The 21,663-nt window shown below is 37.7% G+C and overlaps 10 protein-coding genes across 10 annotated transcripts; 6 read left to right on the plus strand and 4 right to left on the minus strand. All coding sequences in view use genetic code 12, as the record gives it.

Moving 5' to 3' along the window:
• Positions 1–139: 139 nt before the first annotated feature.
• On the plus strand, positions 140–1,894 carry MAL1 (maltose permease; the record flags this gene model as incomplete). The annotated part of the gene is made up of 1 exon (XM_001526483.2): positions 140–1,894. One exon carries the CDS (start codon positions 140–142, stop codon positions 1,892–1,894), a length of 1,755 nt encoding a protein of 584 aa, XP_001526533.1.
• A 276-nt stretch (positions 1,895–2,170) lies between these two features.
• On the minus strand, positions 2,171–3,259 carry ATG3 (E2-like enzyme; the record flags this gene model as incomplete). The annotated part of the gene is made up of 1 exon (XM_001526484.1): positions 2,171–3,259. The coding sequence occupies one exon, from the start codon at positions 3,257–3,259 to the stop codon at positions 2,171–2,173; it is 1,089 nt and encodes a 362-aa protein (XP_001526534.2).
• A 2,885-nt stretch (positions 3,260–6,144) lies between these two features.
• PVL30_001333 (uncharacterized protein) lies at positions 6,145–7,803 on the plus strand (the record flags this gene model as incomplete). Its single annotated transcript, XM_001526485.2, has 1 exon — positions 6,145–7,803. The coding sequence occupies one exon, from the start codon at positions 6,145–6,147 to the stop codon at positions 7,801–7,803; it is 1,659 nt and encodes a 552-aa protein (XP_001526535.2).
• Positions 7,804–8,196: 393 nt separating this feature from the next.
• On the minus strand, positions 8,197–8,844 carry ERG2_1 (C-8 sterol isomerase; the record flags this gene model as incomplete). Its single annotated transcript, XM_001526486.1, has 1 exon — positions 8,197–8,844. The coding sequence occupies one exon, from the start codon at positions 8,842–8,844 to the stop codon at positions 8,197–8,199; it is 648 nt and encodes a 215-aa protein (XP_001526536.1).
• Positions 8,845–9,290: 446 nt separating this feature from the next.
• Positions 9,291–9,908, plus strand: ALG13 (N-acetylglucosaminyldiphosphodolichol N-acetylglucosaminyltransferase catalytic subunit alg13; the record flags this gene model as incomplete). Its single annotated transcript, XM_001526487.1, has 1 exon — positions 9,291–9,908. The coding sequence occupies one exon, from the start codon at positions 9,291–9,293 to the stop codon at positions 9,906–9,908; it is 618 nt and encodes a 205-aa protein (XP_001526537.2).
• An 870-nt stretch (positions 9,909–10,778) lies between these two features.
• Positions 10,779–11,057, plus strand: PVL30_001336 (uncharacterized protein; the record flags this gene model as incomplete). The annotated part of the gene is made up of 1 exon (XM_061119220.1): positions 10,779–11,057. One exon carries the CDS (start codon positions 10,779–10,781, stop codon positions 11,055–11,057), a length of 279 nt encoding a protein of 92 aa, XP_060975203.1.
• A 366-nt stretch (positions 11,058–11,423) lies between these two features.
• Positions 11,424–14,363, minus strand: PVL30_001337 (uncharacterized protein; the record flags this gene model as incomplete). Its single annotated transcript, XM_001526488.2, has 1 exon — positions 11,424–14,363. One exon carries the CDS (start codon positions 14,361–14,363, stop codon positions 11,424–11,426), a length of 2,940 nt encoding a protein of 979 aa, XP_001526538.2.
• A 451-nt stretch (positions 14,364–14,814) lies between these two features.
• PVL30_001338 (uncharacterized protein) lies at positions 14,815–16,116 on the minus strand (the record flags this gene model as incomplete). Its single annotated transcript, XM_001526489.1, has 1 exon — positions 14,815–16,116. The coding sequence occupies one exon, from the start codon at positions 16,114–16,116 to the stop codon at positions 14,815–14,817; it is 1,302 nt and encodes a 433-aa protein (XP_001526539.2).
• Positions 16,117–16,652: 536 nt separating this feature from the next.
• NdufS4 (ndufs4 NADH dehydrogenase Fe-S protein subunit) lies at positions 16,653–17,126 on the plus strand (the record flags this gene model as incomplete). The annotated part of the gene is made up of 1 exon (XM_001526490.1): positions 16,653–17,126. The coding sequence occupies one exon, from the start codon at positions 16,653–16,655 to the stop codon at positions 17,124–17,126; it is 474 nt and encodes a 157-aa protein (XP_001526540.2).
• Positions 17,127–18,162: 1,036 nt separating this feature from the next.
• On the plus strand, positions 18,163–21,630 carry SET1 (histone methyltransferase set1; the record flags this gene model as incomplete). Its single annotated transcript, XM_001526491.2, has 1 exon — positions 18,163–21,630. The coding sequence occupies one exon, from the start codon at positions 18,163–18,165 to the stop codon at positions 21,628–21,630; it is 3,468 nt and encodes a 1,155-aa protein (XP_001526541.2).
• Positions 21,631–21,663: the final 33 nt, after the last annotated feature.

The raw sequence follows: 21,663 nt of genomic DNA on the forward strand, positions 1-21,663 counted from the left end.
TCAATTATTCTTATTTATTCATTCTACATCAACTACAACTTTCTCTGTTTCAAAAATCTTTTATACTCATCATCATCATCATCATTATCCTTAATCGATAGCTAACAAGGTAATTGCTTAAAAGTAGAAAGAAAGAAAGATGTCTTCTGATCAGGTTGAAGTTTACAATGGTGATAAACACTTGATGGAACATGTTTCCGTGGTAAGTGAGGCTGACGAAAAGGCAACTAAGGCCTCAACTAATGTTGACGTTGACGACTATATCTCCAAGTTCTTGGAGATGTCTGAGGATGCTAAAGCTGATGACCAAAGAGAAAAGACAATGAAGTTGAGCGAAGGTTTCAGAACTTTTCCCAAGGCAATCGCTTGGTCATTGATCTTGTCCACTGCCTTGATTATGGAAGGCTACGATACAAACTTGATGACCAGTTTCTTTGCCTACCCAGCATTTGCCAAAAAGTTTGGTGACTACTATCCCGACATTGACGGTTATGAGATCCCAGCAAGATGGCAAACTGGTATCTCGATGGCATACAACTGTGGTCAGTTGATTGGTTTATTTCTCGCTGGTATCTATGCCGATATAGTTGGTTACAGAAAAACTTTGATGCCGGCTTTGGCTATTTCTGTTGGCTTGATTTTCATTCAATTTTTTGCTCCAAACAGAGAAGTCTTGTTGACCTCTTATGTCTTGTTGGGTATCAACTGGGGCTCGTACCAAACTATTACCGTTACTTATGCCACAGAGGTTGCTCCGGCAAGTTTACGTGTCTACTTGACAACTTATGTCAATGTATGTTGGGTCTTTGGTCAATTGATTTCTTCGGGTGTCATTAAAGGTATCTCAACCATGGATGATCCAGAATCTTACCGTATTGCTTATGCCATCCAATGGGTGTGGCCAGTACCTATTTTGATTGGTGTGTTTCTTGCCCCAGAGTCACCCTATTTCTTGGTGAAGAAGGGCCGTCTTCAAGAAGCTAAACATTCTTTGAGCAGATTGCTTTCCAACAACAAGTATTTGCCCGATAAGTCTTTGGTTATTGACAGCATGATTACAAAGATTCAACTTATTGTTAGAGAAGAAGGCTCCCTCAATGAAGGTACCAGCTTTGTTGACTGCTTTAAAGGAACTAACTTCAGAAGAACAAGAATCTCGGCCTTGACATGGTTGTTTCAAAGTATTACCGGCTCAACATTGATGGGTTACTCCACTTATTTCTACCAACAAGCTGGTCTTGCCACATCAATGTCATTCACTTTTTCCATTATCCAATACTGTCTTGGTATCGTGGGCACTTTTGGTTCATGGTTCTTGTCACAAAAGCTAGGACGTTTCACGATTTACTTTTACGGTTTGTGCACAATGTGTGTTTTGCTCATGATCACTGGTGGCTTGGGCACTTCAGACTCTAAATCTGCTAGTTGGGGTATTGGATCTATGCTTTTGATTTACACTTTTGTTTACGACTTGACTGTGGGACCAATGTGTTACTGTATTGTTCCTGAAATGCCCAGCGCCAAGTTGCGTCAAAAGACTGTAATGCTTTCGAGATTTCTTTACAATATCGCGGGAATCATTGTGTCCATCTTATCAAACTATATGCTTAACCCTACAGGATGGAACTGGAAGGCCAAGTCCGGATTCTTGTGGGGTGGTTTTGCCTTTATTGCTGCAGTTTGGGCTTACTTTGAATTACCAGAAACACGCAACAGAACTTTTGCTGAGCTTGACAAGTTGTTTGAAGATGGTGTTAGTGCTAGAAAGTTTAAACACACTATTCCAAATACATTTGATGCTGGCGAAATGATGCAAAAGATGGGTAACCAAGGTGTTAAAGATATCATCAACGAGAGAGAACACGTTGAATTTGCTGATGACGAGTCAAAGTAATGCTGGCCAACTCAAGAAAAAGAAAAAGAAAAATTAAATAAAAATAGGGAAAAAGAAGAGTATATCATATATACAAATCTTATCATTCAGTTCTTCTCAAAGAAATAAAAAAATTTAAAAAAAGGAAAAGTTTAAAATAGTTTTAAAAGAAATAAAAACATTTTCGAAATTCAGTTTGATTAAACAACAAGCAATTTATAGCAACAACGCAAGCAACGTTCTTTATATATATATATATATATATATATATATATATATATTTGTATGTATTGTGCTTCACAATGCATCCATTGTGTAATCGTATTCAATTCCTGGTGTCACACTGGCAATAAATTTTAGAAATATAACGAGATACAGATCAACTTTAATCTCTGAATCATTAGGCTCCTCTTGCTTTTGCGCTAGCTCTTTGGATCCAGCAGATAACCGTCTAATATGGTTCATTGCCTCCTTGTGATCCTCTGATCCAATTGATAATCTTTTCATATTTTCGGCAACATTTTCGTGTTCTCTCCTGGCCCTTTGGTGTTTCATCAAGACTCGCATTACTGATGAATGCTTGCATGGATGTATCGAGACAGAAGTAGTGTTGTGTGCAACCGGCAACTGCTCAATTGTTGCTGTTTTGTCCTTGTAGTCAGAGTTGATGTCTTCAAACATTTGTTGCGGCAAGAGTGGAATCCCATTGGCGTCGAACCCCACGAGGTACAATTTTGGCACTCTATACGACGTCGAGTATGTGATGTACAAGTCGTATCTCCTCAACTTGCTATGCGAACCTTGCACAATATCCAAGTCGTCATAGTCCGCATCATCATCTGCATGAAAGTCTGCACCGTTTCCGTTTCCTTCTCCTTCTCCCTCTTCTCCCTCTTCTTCTTCTTCTTCTCCTTCAGCAGTTTCATCAATAAGCTCGTCTATGTCATTCACTTCTTCTACCCTCTGTGGGTCCAGAACTTCACCGGTACCTTTTTCACTTGACGATCGTCCGGACCTTATCCAACCGTACTCTGCTTCATCATCGTTTTCGCCGTTTTCGCCGTTTTTCAAATTGCTCTCATTTCCCAATGCTAGATCCCGATCTTTCTCGTCAATCTCAACTTCAAATTCGCCTTCAAAATACTCATTGGCTCTTTGATGACTTGGAACATGTCTTGTCACTAACACCTGCTTGTCTGTGGGTAAAAACAGTTTCTGGAGGTCTTTTGGACAACTAGCCCATTGCCATGTAGGGAACTTGTATACCAAATAATCGCCAGCCTTGACGAATTCCTCGGGGCTAATCTCCCCCGTGGTTAAAAAGTTGGAATTGTGGTTGATGGGTGTGAGGTACTCTCTAAGTGATGATAACTTGGACCTTAGCATTCTCTTTTGTCTTTGATTATGTTATAGATGTGATTGAAAAGAATCGGATTGATTTTTGATAAAGTTAGTTTTCTTTTAAAGATAATAAAAAAAAAAAAAAAGTGACTTGTGTAAACTGTGGAGATTGTACTTGTGGTGTGTTAGATGATAACACAAGAGTAAATATAATGACTCTTATCAGTAGTGTGTATTTTAATCGCTAATTATTTGTATTATTTTTTTTTTCTTCTCCTTTTTTTTATTTTCCCTTTTTTTGTCTTTTGTCTATTCACTGAGTCTGTCATAAAGGTACACAAAAAGAGAAAGAAATAATTTAATAGCTGACAGTTACGTATAAACCAGAAAGGAAGAAAAAGAAGAAGAAAAAAATACAATCAGCGTGATCTTTATCACGTGATTGGGTGCAGATACATCTCATTTGGATTTTGATTGAGCATCAATGTTTACAATAGTAGATAATTGCAAGAGATGTAAATGTAAGTTTGCAACTAGGTCCAGGAATTTTTAAAGAAAAAAAAATATAAAGCTTTTAAAAGTTCAGTTATCATCTAATGGGACGAAGAACCAAAAATTAAAATGATAGATATAAAATGAAATTACAACTTTGTAAACGATCATTAGTTTGAGTATTAATCAAACCAAAAGATATACAAAGTAAATTAAAAACACAATTCTTGCTTTTCGTTCAAAGTAGATTAAATTAAATCGGAACGGAATAAAAAGTATAGCACTAGTTTCTAGACTACACCAAAATTGTAGTATTGCAGCCCAATTGTCAAGCAAAAATCATTTGTGTGTGTGTGTGTATGTGTTTGTTTGTAGATATGTATTCAAAGAATATGTATAAGAAAACTTGGTGGCATCGAGGTGTGCAATTTTCTACAAGTCACGTGATAAACCTTATTGGCTTCAAAACATTTCAAATTTTCTGGCTTGAGCGCGACTATAATTTACTTGCAATAGTTAACTTTTAAAATAGCTTTGCGTGTCAATGTTAATGTATAGCGTGATCTAGGTCCAGGGAATAAAAAGGTGGGTTAAGATATGGTGTTTTTGCAAAAGAAAAAACCTCACAATCTCACAATTTCGAAAAGTCCAGAGAGTCCAGAGAGTCCAGAGAGTCCATTGCACATGAATCCAAAGACATTAGTTAATTTTTCAAAATATTTATTCGTATATAAGGTGTTTACGATACTACACATTGTTAACAATTTCAAGCAAACAAAGCAGTCAACGAGTGATGCCAAAAAATAAATAAAAAATAAATAATAATAATAGTAAAAAAAAACAACGTAGTGTTAAAGAAAAACTTAACATCTTTAAGTATTCTGGCACGACCTATGAAATATAATGAGAGCTTAATTAGTCTACCTCTTTTTAATATTTGCTGTTGTTGATATAGAGATGAAATCAGCTTCTAGAGAGAAGAAACAGGAAACAGGATGCGGGAAGAAGGGTCGCCATGTATGGAGGCGGCTCTCATACGCTGCATTGATTGCGCTTTACTTTACTTCATTTGCTCTGCTCTGCTTTGCTTTGTTTTGTTTTGTATTGCTTTGTTTTGTTTTGTTTTGTTTTACTCTGTTTTGTTATTGTTCTGTTTTGTTTTGGTTGGTCCTAAAAACTACTGCAGTTTGCAAATTAACACAAAGATGCGTTTTGAAAAAAAAAAAAAAAAAATGAGCAGCAATTGGGACGAAAAATAAATATTGGCACGAAAAGCTATTAGATGATGCACGCTAAGATTTTTGAAAAAAAGAGTAAGAAGGAAACGAAAGAAAGTAAAATAGATACAAAGAATATTTGAGACTAGACCCCAAGTAGCAAGTACAATTCTTAATGAGAAAAAAGAGAGAGAAAAAGAGAGAAGGTGCTGGAAAATTGCACTTGAATATACTAAATTTTATGTTGTGTACTCATTGGTACGAATGTGAGTAGTAGGATTACTATCAAGTTAAGGACAATTGTCTATGTTTCTCTCTCTCCCTCTCTCTCTCTCTCTATATATATATATATATATATTATTATTTTCCTTCTCTTTCTCTTACAGTTTGGACAAGACCAAAGTATTACAGTAGAATTACACAACTATTGGTAATCCCAAAGAAGAAATAGGATAGATATCAACATGCTGGATTCTGATATAAATTTTTAAAAAGAAAGATCTTATTGAAAAGAGCCATAAATTTTTTTTGGGTGTTTTTTTTTTTGTTTTTTCTTTCTTTCGTGTGGTTGAAATAAACATAAACACAACAGGGTATCGAAGCGCTTTAGAGAGCCAATGTAGAGTGTCTTAAAAAAAATAAAATAAAAAGCATTGCAAACTGTAATTTGGTAAGAGTGAGTGAGTGAGTAAGTGAGTGAGGGACAGAGGGTGAGAGACTTGTAGTGTGTACTGAAAAGGTCGCGTCCCAAAACTGATATTCTTGCAGGTTTGTTTACACTCGTGTTCTTGTGTTACTTACTACAAACAGCCTTCAAGAAAACGAACGAAAACAACAACATCCTTACAGCCAAACCTCATACTTACGCGGAAAGGATTTCACACATACAACAACAACAACAACAACAAAACAATAACTCCAACTACGGTAAAAGGTTTTGTTGTTTCCTTCACTACTCTCAACACCAACACTCTTACCACTACCACCACCCATCATCAGTATTGTCATCACTAATACCACCACCCATCATTATAACTAAGTCACGACTAGAACCCAAGCTTGAATTAGCAACAAACCATTAACACCCACACCCACACTCACACTCACACCCACACTCGCTTCTTTCTTCTTTTCTTTTTCTTTCAGTTCCTCTCTTTTTCTACATTCCCATCTTTCTAGTCTGACGGGTTTTAATTCATCAACTAAAAATACGCGTTTATAATGGCAATTGCAACCAACAGAGTAGCTTTATCGACAATCAGAGACACTCAATTGAACTCCTCAACCCCATTAACAGACAAGTACAAAAGAGTATCCCTCAAACGAAACAATGATATCAACAAGCTAATATCCTTGACACCAAGCAAGTTTAAGAAACGGACACCAGACCTCATTACACGTTCTTTTTCCATTGAGAAATCCGGTACTTACTATGCCAAAACAGCATCGCAACAACAGCATCAACAGCAACAACCTTTGAGGTCTGTGAGCTTCAACTTTAATACCCAGCCCTTCAATACTCCACTCGACCAATCACCCTCATGGAGAACAAAGTCATCAACATCAACATCAACAACAACAACAACAACGACAACACAATCTGCATTTAAAAACAATACCGCTGGATTGGCTGCTACAAAGTTAAAATTGAAATTACAGTTTGCCCTCCATAAAGTCAAACAAAGAGGAACCAGTAAATACTCCTCTTCTACTTTATCTTACACAGCCAAGAAGCCATTGGAGATTGATACTCTCCGGCTGAGAGTCTCAAAGACAATCACAAGCCCATTGTCTTCACGCAAATCCACTCCAAACGCGTCACCATTTTTTGATCCTTCCTACATCCAAATGGATGCCCTCGCATCATTACCAACTCCACCCGAACCACATCACCAACAACAACCACAACAAAAACCACAACAAAAGCAACAACAACAACAGCAATCATTATTGCACAACTACTACACTAGGTCAGTCAACGTCAATTTGCAAAGTGTAAATAAAAACCAAAGCGCGACAACATCCTTGTCCAAGGTAGCCACAAACAAAACAAAGAAAAGAAACCAAAGACTAAGATTATTCCAAATTAAAAAGAACAGCATCTACTATACAGAAAACAAAAAGAAATTACCATTAATCTCTGAAACAAAATCAAGGGACAATGAGCTAAACAACAAATCAACAGTCTCTCTGGAAAATTTGCAATTGTTTTGTCGGCAATCATTCTTGGAATCACAAAACACCAGGCCAATAAAAATAGAAGAGATAAAGCAGAATGAGACAACCAAGTCAAAAGAGCCTACACCACTAATCCGCGAGACCAACATTCTCCCTTCTATAAACTTGTACGGCAGCTCCTCTTCTTCTGCATCATCGCATTTTTATTCAAACAAAAATACACTTGAATTACCGCCTATCAGCAAGATTTTGAAAACCCCCTTAAAACGCGCCAATTTTGCCAAATCATTCAGGTTCCAACAATCATTTGACAATGCTGCACCAGCAGTCATTGCTTCCAGGACACCCACTGTGGCAGACGACACAACAATCGAAGAGGATAACGATATGACATTGATACAAAACTCAACTATATACAATTCCACCATTGATCAACAAGAAAATACCACAATCAACCAAACAAAAGATGGCGATGAAACTAAAGTCGTTAATGACGACGACGACGACGATGATGATGATATTGAAACAAAAAAAGCAAAAAAAGAAAAAGATGGTGACGCTAGAGAGGATCGAGAGGATCAAGAGAACGATGAGTACAAGCCATCTGTTTTAACCTCCTCGCCTTTCAACAACCACCTTGGAACTCCAAATAGCTTTAGTGTTGCAAAGTCTTTATTACAACTTGGGGGCCACAGAATGTAAGCATTTGAACAAAGAATTTTACATTGGGGAAAGACAATGAAATGAAAAGAAAGATGAAAAAAGAAAAAAGAAATCACTAAAAAGACTTGAATGAATTAAAAAGATTCAAAAAGATAGAAAGCTGTACTGTCGTTCAGTAGTTTTAATTAGTTAAAAGTTTTAATAATTTGTATTGTATAATTAATTATATTTTTATTTTATAAACCTAAAAAACATGGGATTTAAAAAATGCTATAGAACACCTCTCTTTCTTTTTCGTTTTAATTTTAATTTTCTCTTTCTTTTTTTCATTTGTTTTCTTTATAATCGTTTTTCTTTTCTCTGACATTCAGTCATGTGCCCAATATATCCCCACTCTCTGTTCTCTTGACATCATTTAATCATTGTTATACTTTAAAATTTGCCGTTGAGCAAATTCTTAACCATATCCTTGGCAGTGTAATACGAGGTTAAATAAAATGTATGGAAATCCAATGTTGAGCTCAATGTGTCCAAGAGTCCAAAGGGTAACATTGCAGGAATCCAGCCTTGAGCTAACTCTAAAGCAAAACTCTCACCAGGCATCATGTATTGTTTCACATGCCCCTTGGGCAAATGATGTTGATCACCTGGCTTATAAACCTCGGGCTCCAATTTCCCAGGGTACGCAGCTCTTTGTTCACCAGTCAAAATAGTAAAATAGTCATCGGCAAAATGCACACCAGTATGACCTTCAGTTCCAACAGAAGTACCAAAAAAGATCAAGTATTCGGAAATTGACGCGTGCAAAATAGTCATTTGGCCCATTGCACCACCAGCATTATTGTAGAACCAGTGTTCGAAATTCAAATCATTGATAAGACCAGGGTATGCCTGCTGTAACTTCGGCGTGAGATCAATCATGATCGCAGTGGCATTTCCCTCGGGGTGATCTTGAAGAACTTCTTGTACGAGATTTTGAAGAACCACTTTGTCAAACTTGTAGTTTGTAGGAAGCCAAGTATTAAAAAGGTGATTGAAAATGTACCAGATCACTGGTAGACTAAGTAAAACGAGTCTCATGATAGTTCGAAAATAATTAAAACAATCTCGTTATAGTATAATTGTTGGTCCTTTATGATATTCTTTTAGTTGCAACTTCTTTTTCTTTTTGTTTTTTTTATATATATTTAAAACGATTATTCTCGTCCTCTTTCTAAATGTGCCTCAAGGTTTAGATTTAGTGAAAAATTCACGTCGTATAAAATTTGTTTGTTTGTCTTCTCGAACGAGTACCCATTTCTGTTTTTGCATGTCCTCCGCCGCACAGACACACAGACATACAGACATACAGACATACACAGAGATATACACCTCGAGGTATACTGATATTATACGACAGATACGACGCGCTAGGCTCTCGCCAACCAACACGTTAACGCACTAATAACTTGCAACCACATGCTTTTTACTACAAAATTGCAACAACACACTAACATAATTGCACATCGGAGTCTTTGGTTTTCTTAATGTCAACTGTTTTAGTATGCACAGGTGCAACAGTCACATTCAAATCGTTAATTGACCAAATCTTATCAGTGTCATTTGTTCAAAACTTGATCAATACTGGAGTCACTAAGCTAATTGTTCAATATGGGAATGAAATAAAAGGAAACAAACACATTAGCCAACTCTTTTTTGAATCAACTATTAAAAAAAATCAGCTTGTTGAGCATTTAAATTTGGAAATATGCACATGTAACGATAATAAGCAATGCATCACTTTCACATCATCCAACTTTAAGATTGAATGTTTCCCATTCTCGCCACAGATTGATCAATACATTGCTCAATCAGATGTAGTAATCTCACATGCAGGGACGGGATCTATAATTGATGTGCTCCATCAGCACAAAAAATTGATAGTGGTGGTAAATCAAAGCTTGATGGACAACCATCAAGAGGAGATTGCAAACGAATTTGTCAAAAATGGTTATTGTCTTTGTGCCAAATGCCGGGACTTGTGCAGTGACGAATTTGTCAAAAGTTTGAAACTGTTGTTGAAGGAAGAGGCCAAGCTAAAACATTTGAAAGAGAATGATGGACGTACTTTGGAGTCTATAATTTGCGAGGAATTAACAGGTTAGATGAATTTTACAATTTAGAAAACCACATTGACTTTCCAAATAAACTTATGAACGAATAGGCTACGAAAATGCAATCTATAACTCTCCCCACCACCCCCCCTCGCCCCAAGAAAAAAAACGAATAAAACAAATCGAGAGGAAGACAGAGACTCGAATAAGTTACGTGGTAATTGTGGATCATAGCCAATTGTACCTTGTATTCTTAATTCGTTGGTTTTTTTTTTTTTTGAAAAACTCATTTGACTAGCTTTCTTATTTCAATATTTCAGAGCTACGAGAATTGAGGAAAGATTCAATACTACTTTAAATTAGACAGGGTAAGTAGTTGAGGTGTGGCTATTGCACGAAGGTTTGCAACAACATTAAGTGCTAATTGCAATGTTGAGTGAAATACCTTAGTATACTATTTCACAACCTGCCATTCAAAGATGCTTTAGTTGCAATTCTAATTTTGTATATTCCTTTCTTTCCTCCTGAAGGTGTGTTTTTTTTTTCTTTTTATTGAAAAATTTTCATTCATCCATCTCTTGATTTATTCATTTATCTATTTATCTAACTTTTTTGAGCTGTTTCTTTGTTGAGATTTTAGGTTTCTGATCTCTTTTGGTCTCTTTTGGTCTCTTTTTCCAGTACAGGGTTTCACTACGGTATATATATTTGCACGCACCACCTTGAATCGGTTAAAGGTCGTGCATTTTACTCAAACATGAGTTACATGAAAAATTTCGATAACGACTAGAGACTAAACAAGAAGGACCATTGACATTTGCAACCAACTTTAGAGGTCGTTATCAAAGCAATAACAACTACAGCAACAACGACTAAAAGTGGAATCTCAAAAAAGAACTACATCGTTTTTCATTTATCACAATGCTTAATTTTATTCTGGGGATCTCGTCACGTCTTCCTGCTCTCACAAAGAACTTCAACAACTTTACACCAGTGAGGTTTAAATACGGAATGAAGTCAAGAGGTGCATTGTCAAATAGAATCATAAGAACTTCGTCAGGAGGGTTGGTAAGGAAAAAGTGTGGAACTAACCATGGTAATGGTAGGTTTTGCGTCTCTTCACTCAAACATTTGAGAAAAGTGGTGCCCATCACTCAGAAAACATATTTGAAGAAATACTTGCAAGCTGTGAAAGCATGATGCGCTAGGGATGTGAAGCCATAATAAGCGATAATAAGCCATAATAAACCACAATGAGCTAAAAATATAGATGAATAGTATATTGATAATAGAGAGAAAAACCATCGAGGAAGAAAGGGTAAAGTGAAGAGAATCCATGATCAATAGCTCTGGCAAAGTGAGCTAAATAAACGAAAAAAAAAAACAGCAAAAGCTAAAGCAAAAGAAAAAGCAAAAGCAAAAGCAAAACAGAGTGATATGATCGATGGAACAAATTCTAGTTTTGGAGGTTTTTACCACAAGTTTGTCCATGTAAATAATGTATATTAAATCGAATGCAAAATATAAAGACACACAAATTTATAACTTTCTATTAACTGATCTGTACTATTCATTGATCTTTTCAGTATTCCATTTTCCAGAAACAGCATCTCTCTTTAACGTCGTTGTGGGGAAATAATGATAATCAGTTTTTAGTGAAATAGCAGCCGGAATGTTATCAAAAGAAACCAACCTAAGTTTCACATAAGTTTTGTCTGGAATCAGTTTCACAACTTGTATAAAGCTATCAAGGTCCTTCGTCTCTTGATCATTAACATGTGTAATGAAACTTATAGGGACGATTCCATATTGATGAGCAGGGCCACATGAGCTTTTGTCAACAATGTACACTTCTGAAGGAATCTTTGTCATCAATTGACGAACTCCATAATGTGGCTTTTGAAGTAAAGCACCGGACCAGGAAACAACATGCGATGTCTCCATCGATGTGGTATCTATGGTCGGCACCTCAAGGGTCATCTCTTGTTTTTGGCGAATAATATTAAAAGTTAAACTTGTTTCATCGTACATGCTAGCAAAATCACGCATATTCTTAACTAGCTTGCCATTAACCGAGAGCACAATATCTCCAACTTTTAATGGACTTGGTTTGGCTTCAAATGTTGGCGCCGAGACTCTATCTACTGATAAAAACTTGATCAGATCTTGCGCTTCGTCTTCGAATCGTTTGATCCATGTTTGGGGCACGCCTCTAGTTCTTCCTTGCAAAACAGTTAAAGAAGCAAACTCTGCGTCAAGCATTCTCAAACTTTTGGGTATATGGTTTGCCTGCAAAGATTTTAGTATGCTCAACACGTCAGTCACGTCTAATCCCATTTTAAAGGACAGTTCGTTAGATTCACCCAAATAAGATAACCAAAATGCACGCAATGTGCCATCATTATCGACCAATACACCAGTATTACACTCATGTGTAAGCTTGCTGTCAAGAAGAATGCACTCCAAATTGGTTCCACGATACCGTGGCGCAATGCTGTTTGCAGTCACATTGAGTGAAGAGATCGAGCTGACTTTAACGTCATCAGTAACAACTCTTAGATTGTAATTGTATCCAATAAAGAACAAGTCATCTCCACGCTTCAATGGTGTTTCGGAGAATTTGGGCGATTGCACATCTGCCAACACCAACTTTGGATCGTATTTGATGATGGCATAATTGAGGTGCGGATGAAGAAACACAACTTCACCAGCAACATCAATCGATTCAGCAAACACAACAAAGATGTCACACATGTAGTGAGGCACATAACGCCTTGAGACCAAGACGTACCCATTTGTCGAGTCAACAACCACACCGTAACCTATATCCTTTTTGAATGGATGCGAGTCGACGCCACTAGGACATAATGTGCGCACTTGCACAAATGACCTAACCAACTTCGAACACTCGGCCCTGCTAGGATCACTAAATGGAATATCAACGTATTTGGCATTTTGAGGCACCAATGCAGCCGGTGGTAAAGCCTCTTTTTGAAGTGTGGTAAAGTCCCATAAACCAGTGGTATCATTTCGCACAGCCAACTTGAAGGAAGTATACCAGTGTCTATCTATGTATATTGTTTGCACATACTCAGCATGCATATCGGAAACATGGCGATACACCACGGGAACCCTTGAACAATCGGGAAGTTGTTTCATAACTTCAACAAACTCGTCTAAATTGGCCACTGGTTTATCATCTACTGTTTCCACAATAAATCCCAAGGTATCTTGATTGGAAAATTCAAACGAGCCTGAACCATCACAAACGTAAAGACCACGAACAGGCAAACAATAACAGCGTGCAACTTGATACGAGAGATTGTTGAAAGAGGCACCTGCAACATGCACAAACCTGTCAGGAGTAATAGCATGCAAATTGCCGATCTTGATCATCTGCTTAATTTCGCGTCCGCTCCTTTGGAACACAAACTCCAATTCTTTGCCAACATTTTCATCTAAAATCTCGTCAACTCTAACAAATGTCGATATGTATTCGCCCTGGATCGAGATCAATGTATCACCTTCTTTTATGAGACCATCTGCAGGTCCTTCGGGAAGCACAAGCTCGGCTACTAGCATACCAATCTTGTCTGGAAACATTTTGCGTGCCTCTGCTTCAGCCTCGGCAGTAAATCCGAGTCTTGCACATTCATCAAAAGGTTTGAGTTGCCATTCAACTTGAATGTCTCCTCTTGTAATGGGTAAACCCTTTTGTATGCATTGTAGTGCTCGCTTGGGTCTACTCACAGGCAAAAAGAAATCAGTTGAGGCTTCAGTCGAACCACCAGCTTGTAAAGCAACACACTTGCCATCTTCATTCACCACTGGCGAACCTGAAGAACCACCTGTTGCCGAGGCTGCTGCTTGTATATATTCTGTGTTGAAATCATTATATGTCAACGCACCATAATCAGGAGCATTCCTATCGATTCTGGAGATGATACCTGCCAAAATAGACAATTTTTCACCATTATCATTACCCACAACTCTAATTTCGGTACCAATCTTTGCCAAGCTTGGGTCCAAGTCCAACTGTGTGAGTTTTAAATACTTGACATCCTTTGTGTCAAACTGCAAAAAACCAAAATCGTGAACAGGGTCCCTATAAATTGGTTTGACATCTACTGATTCATGATTATCAAACACAACATATCCAGTAAATGGTCCTGGACCAACCACGTGTCTATTAGTAAGAATTAATCCTCTTTCTGCATCAACCACAAAACCTGTTGCTTCACTTACTAATGCAGTCTCCGTGTCAAAAGCTGCCACATGAGAAAACTGAATAGAGACAACCGAGTTGACCACTTTTCTGATCGTGCTTTGCCATTTATCGCTGTTTGAATGTGCTATATCAAAGACAGGTGACGTCTGCGATGATGGTAGAAGTTCTTCGTCTGAGCTGGAGTAATACTCATCTTGATAATCTTGTTGTTCTTGATTTAGTTCTGTTCTCGGCTTTTTAGCCTCGCCATTCAAATGAGACTCTCCATTTCTCTTCATTTGTAGGGTTGATCAAATAAAAAGTTTACTTGTATGTAAGTATATAATTCTAAATTGATTGTTACAAGGTTGGAAAAATGTAAAACTCTTTTTAATTTAAGATGAACAAAAGAAAAAAAACGGTGTATGCATTACATATTTTTTCACTCTATTTTTTTTTTACTTTATTTTTTACTTTATTTTTTATTTTATTTTTTATTTATTTTTCCTGCACTGTTTGTGACATATTTTTAGCTCGTAAGATGGATTACCGAATCTAGGACAAAATTACAAAAAAAATACATAAACTTTGGTGGAAACCTACAGGGTGTTCATTGGCGAAAAACGCTGTTGAGGTAACTTGCGTGGCTGAGACCAAGGCACTTGGTGTGATAAGAGAGGGCACCTGTTTACTCTATTAGGATGTATTGATAATCAAAGAATTTAAATTAGCTTGCATACGCGAATAAATTTACAGTTCTTGTCCCAGCTGCTCTCGTCCTTTTATAAGTAGTTGGGAGGTGTTGTCAGTCCACCTTTGATAATATTCGTTTTGATGCTCTGACTGATATAAAAACTCTCCATGGATCATTGAACCTAGTCGCTCCATCAAATTCCAGCCTCTGCCAACGCGAGCAGTATACTCCCTTCGCTGCTGATCTTCTTCAGCTGTCTCATTTACATATACATATTGTTTTTCAATATCCTGTACCCAGGATTCATCCTTAATCCATTCTTCGACTAAGGTGCACCACGATTGCAATGATGACTTCAGTAGACCTCCCTTTTGGTACTGTAACAAAAGTGTCATAAACTCTGCCTTTGCGCCAATTTTGTTTGCAAGGAGTTGATGATTGATTCTTGTGTATGCAGTGTAAACAATACCACAGGCGAGTGACCAATCTGTCTTTTTAACAAACTTGTGCTTGTGAAAGTAAAAAGTTGATAGCATACGCACAGTGAATGGTGCTGGTACATAGAATGTGTTGCAGAATGTGATAAAATCTGTAATCAGCACAGTCTTGAAATCATACCTGTATTTCCTCTTTGCTGGTGATTCCAAAGAAGATTGCTTTTGTCGTTTAGATGGAGAACCAAATTCTGATTGGTTGTCATGCATAATCTTACTTGGTGAAGTGGTTGATGTAGAATTGGTTTCTTGTAGTTCATCATTCCGAGTGACAAATGGAGACTTTATACTACTTCGAAGGGGTGAAAAAGGTTGGATTCCTTCACCTGTAGCACTTGTTGCACCTGTTGCATTTGTTGTATTTGTTGCATCGTTGTTGTTTGTGTTTTTTCCATTCTTTTCGTCATTCTCATCACTCTCGTACTCATCAGCTGCCTGACGTAGTCTTTTCAATGGAGATGATGTTTGTTTAGCTTTAGTCTTGGTTGGCGTACTAGGAGCACCTGCAAGCATCGGCAGTGTTCTCAAGGGCTTTTTAGGACTACTGTTTGGTGTACTTGCCGCTGATAATTGGTTGATGAAATCTCTGAAATCGTCCAATAATTTTGCAGCTACTTGCGGCTGGATGGGGATTCTAGTGATGTCTGGAGCCGGCAAGTCAAATAGTGATTGGTATTTTTCAGCAATAACATAAGTACACAAGTGGTATCGTCCAATCTCTGAGTTATTGGGTAGTACAGCATGTTTTCTTAAACTTAGATGATACATGGAGTCGACATAGCTCGCGAGTTTAGAGATTTTGGGTCCTCCTTCATAACCGGGTATGATATCTTTCAAGGCTTGGGTGATTTGTTGTTTCAGCATTGATTAGCAAAAGTATTATATCCTGAATTGGTATGGAATACCAGGCTCTGTTCTTGTTGTTATTATCTTGGTGCTGGTAATGTTGGTGTTAATTGTTTGTAATGTAAAGATTTGGGGTGTTCTATCGATCCATCTCTGTTGAAAGAGAGTGAGAGAGTGTGAGTGTGAGTGTGTTTATGCATAATAGTTGGTCTTTGTACGGTTCTCTCTATTCTGTAGTTCTGTTAACCCAATTTTTTTTTCTTCCCCCCCCCTTTCTTCCCTCTACCGCGATCCTCGCTACACTTTTAAATTGTAAGCGCAATTCATCCAACCAGATTTTTTCCATTGACAATTTTGTCACAAACATCTGAAAACACACAACTAAAAATTAAAGAAGCACGAACTTTACTTTGAAGAACTTGCTACACCCACCATAGCTCAATCTACAACCACAACCACAACCACAATCACAATCAAAGTTCTTTTTACTTTATTTTAATTTATTTTAATTTATTTTTCATTCTTCTTTAAATCAAAATAAACGACTCATCGATATGCTTTCCAGGCTGGTCACAGGTTTACGCACAGTGAGCTTTGCTCGCTCTTTTGCTTCATCATCAATAATAAGACAATCGGAACTAGTTAAACCAATAGACAGTTCCGGTAAGGAGATTGTTTCAGGAGCACCAAAGGACTTGGTGACAAGTAGAGTGGTGAGGATATACCAAGAAGCTAAGCCAGCTACACAGTCAGGCCATCACAATGGTGACCACTGGAAATTGGACTGGGACGTTTTAGGAAAGGGCAATAGATGGGAGAATGATTTGATTGGTTACCAAGGATCATCCGACTACATGCAAGGTACCATTATGAAGTTTGACACTAAAGAAGCAGCAATCAGATTTGCAGAGAACCAAGGCTGGGACCACTACATCCAGGAACCTAAAAAGAGACATTTCAGAAAGAAAGAGTACTCTGCAAACTTTTACCACTCTGCTGGCCCATTAAAACACATTAGAACAAAGTAAATATACGGTAGTATAGCAAATTGAATGAACAAAACCCTTCCTCCCCCTTTTTCTTCTTCTTTTTCTTTTTCTTTTCCTTTTTCGAGATAGCATCTCATTAATGCTTTCCCATGTAATTTTCTTTTCAAATTTTATTCTATTTTTCCCTCTCTTTTCTTTACATACACGCTACAGAGCAGTTGTGTATATGTCTACTGAATAGAACAAGCTTAATCCATTAACTTTTTAATTTTTTTTTCTTTTAGTGGGGGGGGGGTGCGCGGAAGGGAGAAGGTAGTGTTCACAAGAGTGCAAGTTTGGAGAGATAAACTTGCCGATGCAATAGCATCTACATCATTAGAAATTGATCTTACATAGAGAAGTGCCTCTTAAACAAAGTTATAGTATAATTTGGTGCTAGAAGTAGTGAAAATTGGTAGGAGCGCGATATTCACATCATATCCAATTCTGTGATAACAGACAGAAACTGTAAGAAAAATAAGAAAAAAAAATAAAAAAATTAAAAACATAGATATACATATATAGATGATGAAAAAAAAAAAAATAGAAAAATGGAGAGAAATATAGAGAAATATTATATGCGCAGTTTCATTATTTACACACTTTTGGCATCAAAAAAGAATCACTTTTAAAAAACTTTCAACATTATCTATTTGCTCGATACAAGAAGCAAAAAGAATTACAATAAAAAATTAGGAAAAGGAGAGAGAACGTGGTGAAAGTGTTTATTAAACGTCTCGAGCCATAAACAATAGGGAACAAAGGATTTCTTCCTTCTTCTTCTTCGAATCTAATTTTTTTTTTGTACTAACTCACACGGTCACTGCAGAGATCAACATTCAAGAAAACATACGCGATCCACTCTTTGCCTCATTTCCGTGAGTACATCAAAGCAAAGCAAGGCAAAGCAAATCTAATCAAAAACTATTATTCTTGATTCTTTCTTTTTTTATTCTTTTATCTTGTTTTGTTCTGTTTTTATTTTTGAAACAAAAAAAACAAGACGCACAGTCCATATCTTCATTAAAAGGGAATAATGGCGTATGGCGAAAGTTATCGAAGTAGAGGGTATAGAGGCGACCGCGGTGCTGGCTACTACGGCGATTCATCTTATCGAAAACCTCACAGTCAACGAGATGACCATGGTTCTTCGCGAAGTCGACTCGACGACACTAGGAGGAATTATTCTCCGAGCAGTGGTAGTGGTGGCTTTCCAAGTGATGGCTTCAATCGACGATATGCCAATAAGGGCCGAGGAAGCACATATGAGAAAGAAGATTGGTCATATAGAGATAAAAGGCGATGGCATCACTCTGGTGCTGGTGTAGGTGCCAGTGGTGCTTTAGCTAACACGTCAGGAAAAGCCACACCTCTAACAAATACCAGTGATCGTAACTCACTGGATGCAGTATATAGCGGTACAGATACCAAGACAGGAGTTAACAGGACTGATTTAGAGTTCACCAAATTGGCGCATCACACAGACTTTACCAATGCAATTACCATACTGAATACAGATTCGAGTACCCCTAATAATTCTAGTTCCAGTTCCAGTTCCAGTTCCAATTCCAAAAACTACAAAGTGCTCTACGACCCAGAACTCGATACTTCCCTAAGCAAAGCTGAAAGAAAAATGAAATCAAAGAAATTGAGGTTTAATGGAGAGGGGGTTCCCACGGACCAATTGGTGGATCCAAGAATTGCCAATTTGAGTCATTACCTACTGAAACCTAATAAAAAGTCCAGCAAGTTTCCATTTAAACAACTACCACAAGCTCGATTTATCTACGATTCAGATTCCTTAGGGCCGGCTCCACTTACAACTTTAGTGATTTGGGATTTACCGATAAGTGTCAATATGCAGTATTTGAAAAATTACCTAGGCACGTATGGTCTGATTGAAAATATAGAGATTATCAACGACCCGAATACGGCTGTTCCATTAGGGGTAGCTACGTTTAGATTCAAAGGAACGCCAGAAAAGTCTAGTGACTTGGCTACTAAATTTGTTGAGCGAGTTAAAATAGAGCTCATCAAAATCAATGGCATTGCATTAAAAATTGGACTTAATGACTCGGAGGATACTTTACTTAATCAAAAAGTGAACATTGCAAGAGGTAAAATCATTAATCAACGATTGAAGAGGGAACAAGAAGAAGAAAAAAGACGTCTTAAGTTACAAGAAGAACAAAAGAAACAGGAGGAGATTGCGAAAAAGGAAGCAGAGATTAAAAAGCAACAGGAGATTGAAGAGGCCAAGAGACGAGCAGCTGAACTCAAATACAAACCCAATACAACGTTGTTGTCGTCTAGGCACGATCATAAAGTCGAAGAAGGGGTATTTTTGCCCAACGAATTGACCAAATACATAAAGAATAGACCTTATCTACTTATCAGAGACAAGTACGTTCCAACAAAAAAAGTTTCATCACAGGAAATAAAGAGAACGTTAAAGAAATACGATTGGACCAGAGTCTTGTCTGACAAAACAGGGTATTATGTGGTTTTCAACTCATTAAAGGAGTGTATCAAATGTTTTGAACAAGAAGATTGCAGAAAATTATTTGAATTTCGATTAGTGATGGAGTTGGCAGTTCCCGAAGGGTTTGAAGAGTCGCAGCGAGGCAATGACGAAGCTGACAATGACATTATCGAGGAGGCATCGAATGTTCTTATCAAAGAATTTGAATCATTTTTGGTGAAAGATATAAGAGAGAGGATCATTGCACCTCATATCTTGAAGCTTCTTGATCATTCCAACTACCCAGCATTAGTTGAAGAGTTAAAAGCAAAGGAGCAGCAAGAGGCAAAGGCCAAGATTGCGGCAACTTCTAATGCTTCGTTGAAGCTCAACGCCCTCTCGTTATTGGAAAAGCAAAAGCAGAATTTGAAACCGAAAACGAAATATTTCAAACAAGTTGAAGATCGATTCGGTAGTCGCAAGCATGGAAAGAAGGGGGCTATCATACCAATGCAACATGCACTTAATGATGATGATGACGATGACGACGATCATGAAGATGAAGATGACGATGATGGCGGCGAAGGTGCAAGTTCTGATGAAGATGAAATTACAAGTGGATCGGCCACACCAATGGTCCGAGAACCTTTAAAAAGAGTACATAGCTCTTCTGCAACTAGCATTGTTGATGAGTTTGAGGTTGGAGAACCGGAGAGGAAAAAACATAAGAAGCTGAGAAAAGAGATGAGCACAGAAAGTGATGACGAAATGGAAAGTATTAGTGGAAAGAACGAGGAGGATACAGAGGACGTAGAAAGGGTCAAGAAAGAAGAGGAGGATGAGGAGGCGGAGAAAAAGGAGAAAAGTACAGAGGAACAGGAGCCGATGGATGCCGAGATGGACGACGTTGATCAAATGTCATTGGATTCTAAGTACAGGCCGACCGAAAAAAGACCTCGCACAGTTTACCCAGAGACCACTATTCCAGACACGGTGGATTTACGCTGTCTCCAAGAATTTATCAAAGACGCAGAGGATTTGGAATTTGCTCAAAGTATATTAGGTGATGTAGATGTGATGGACTCAGATGTACCCGTATTGAAAAATATTGAATATTGGGCTTGGAAACAAGGTAAGAATACCAACGAGTCTGAAGAAATTGTTGAGCGGGACGAAGGATTTATTGATGATGAGCAAGAGGCAGAGGAAATTGAAGAAGAACCTGAAGAAGAGTTACCTGCACATTTAGAGTCAGCTTCAGGATGCTTCAAGAGTGAGGGATACAAGAAGATTCCCGATGAAGATAAAAACCATTACTTGCCACATCGTAAGAGAGCAGATAAATTCATCAAGACTGTGCAATATGAAGAGGACGACGATGAGAAAGCTACCGAGGGTAGCCACAGTAATAACAACAGCAATAGCAACAATAGCAATAGTATCAATAATGGTAGTAGTAGTACTACTACTAATAATTCCAACAGCAACACCAATGCGGCACAAAGCTCACGTGTTAACCGTGCCAATAATAGAAGGTTTGCTGCCGATATAACTGCACAGATTGGAACAGAATCCGATGTATTGAGCTTGAATGCGCTCACCAAAAGAAAGAAACCAGTTACATTTGCGCGGTCTTCGATTCACAACTGGGGTCTTTATGCAATGGAACCTATTGCAGCCAAGGAGATGATTATTGAATATGTTGGCGAAAGAATTCGTCAACAAGTTGCTGAGCATAGAGAAAAGAGCTATTTAAGGACTGGTATCGGATCGTCATACTTGTTTAGAATCGATGAGAATACGGTTATCGATGCAACGAAAAAGGGGGGTATTGCTAGGTTCATTAATCATTGCTGCAGTCCAAGCTGTACAGCGAAAATCATCAAAGTTGATGGTAAAAAGAGGATTGTTATTTATGCGTTGAGGGATATTGAGGCGAATGAGGAATTGACATATGATTACAAATTTGAAAGAGAAACGAACGATGACGAACGTATAAGATGCTTGTGCGGTGCTCCAGGTTGCAAAGGGTTCTTAAATTGATATATATATATAAATAAATATATATATAATATA

The sequence above is a fragment of the Lodderomyces elongisporus genome, chromosome 2 (assembly GCF_030384665.1).
Source record: "Lodderomyces elongisporus chromosome 2, complete sequence".
NCBI classification, from domain to species: Eukaryota; Fungi; Ascomycota; class Pichiomycetes; order Serinales; family Debaryomycetaceae; genus Lodderomyces; species Lodderomyces elongisporus.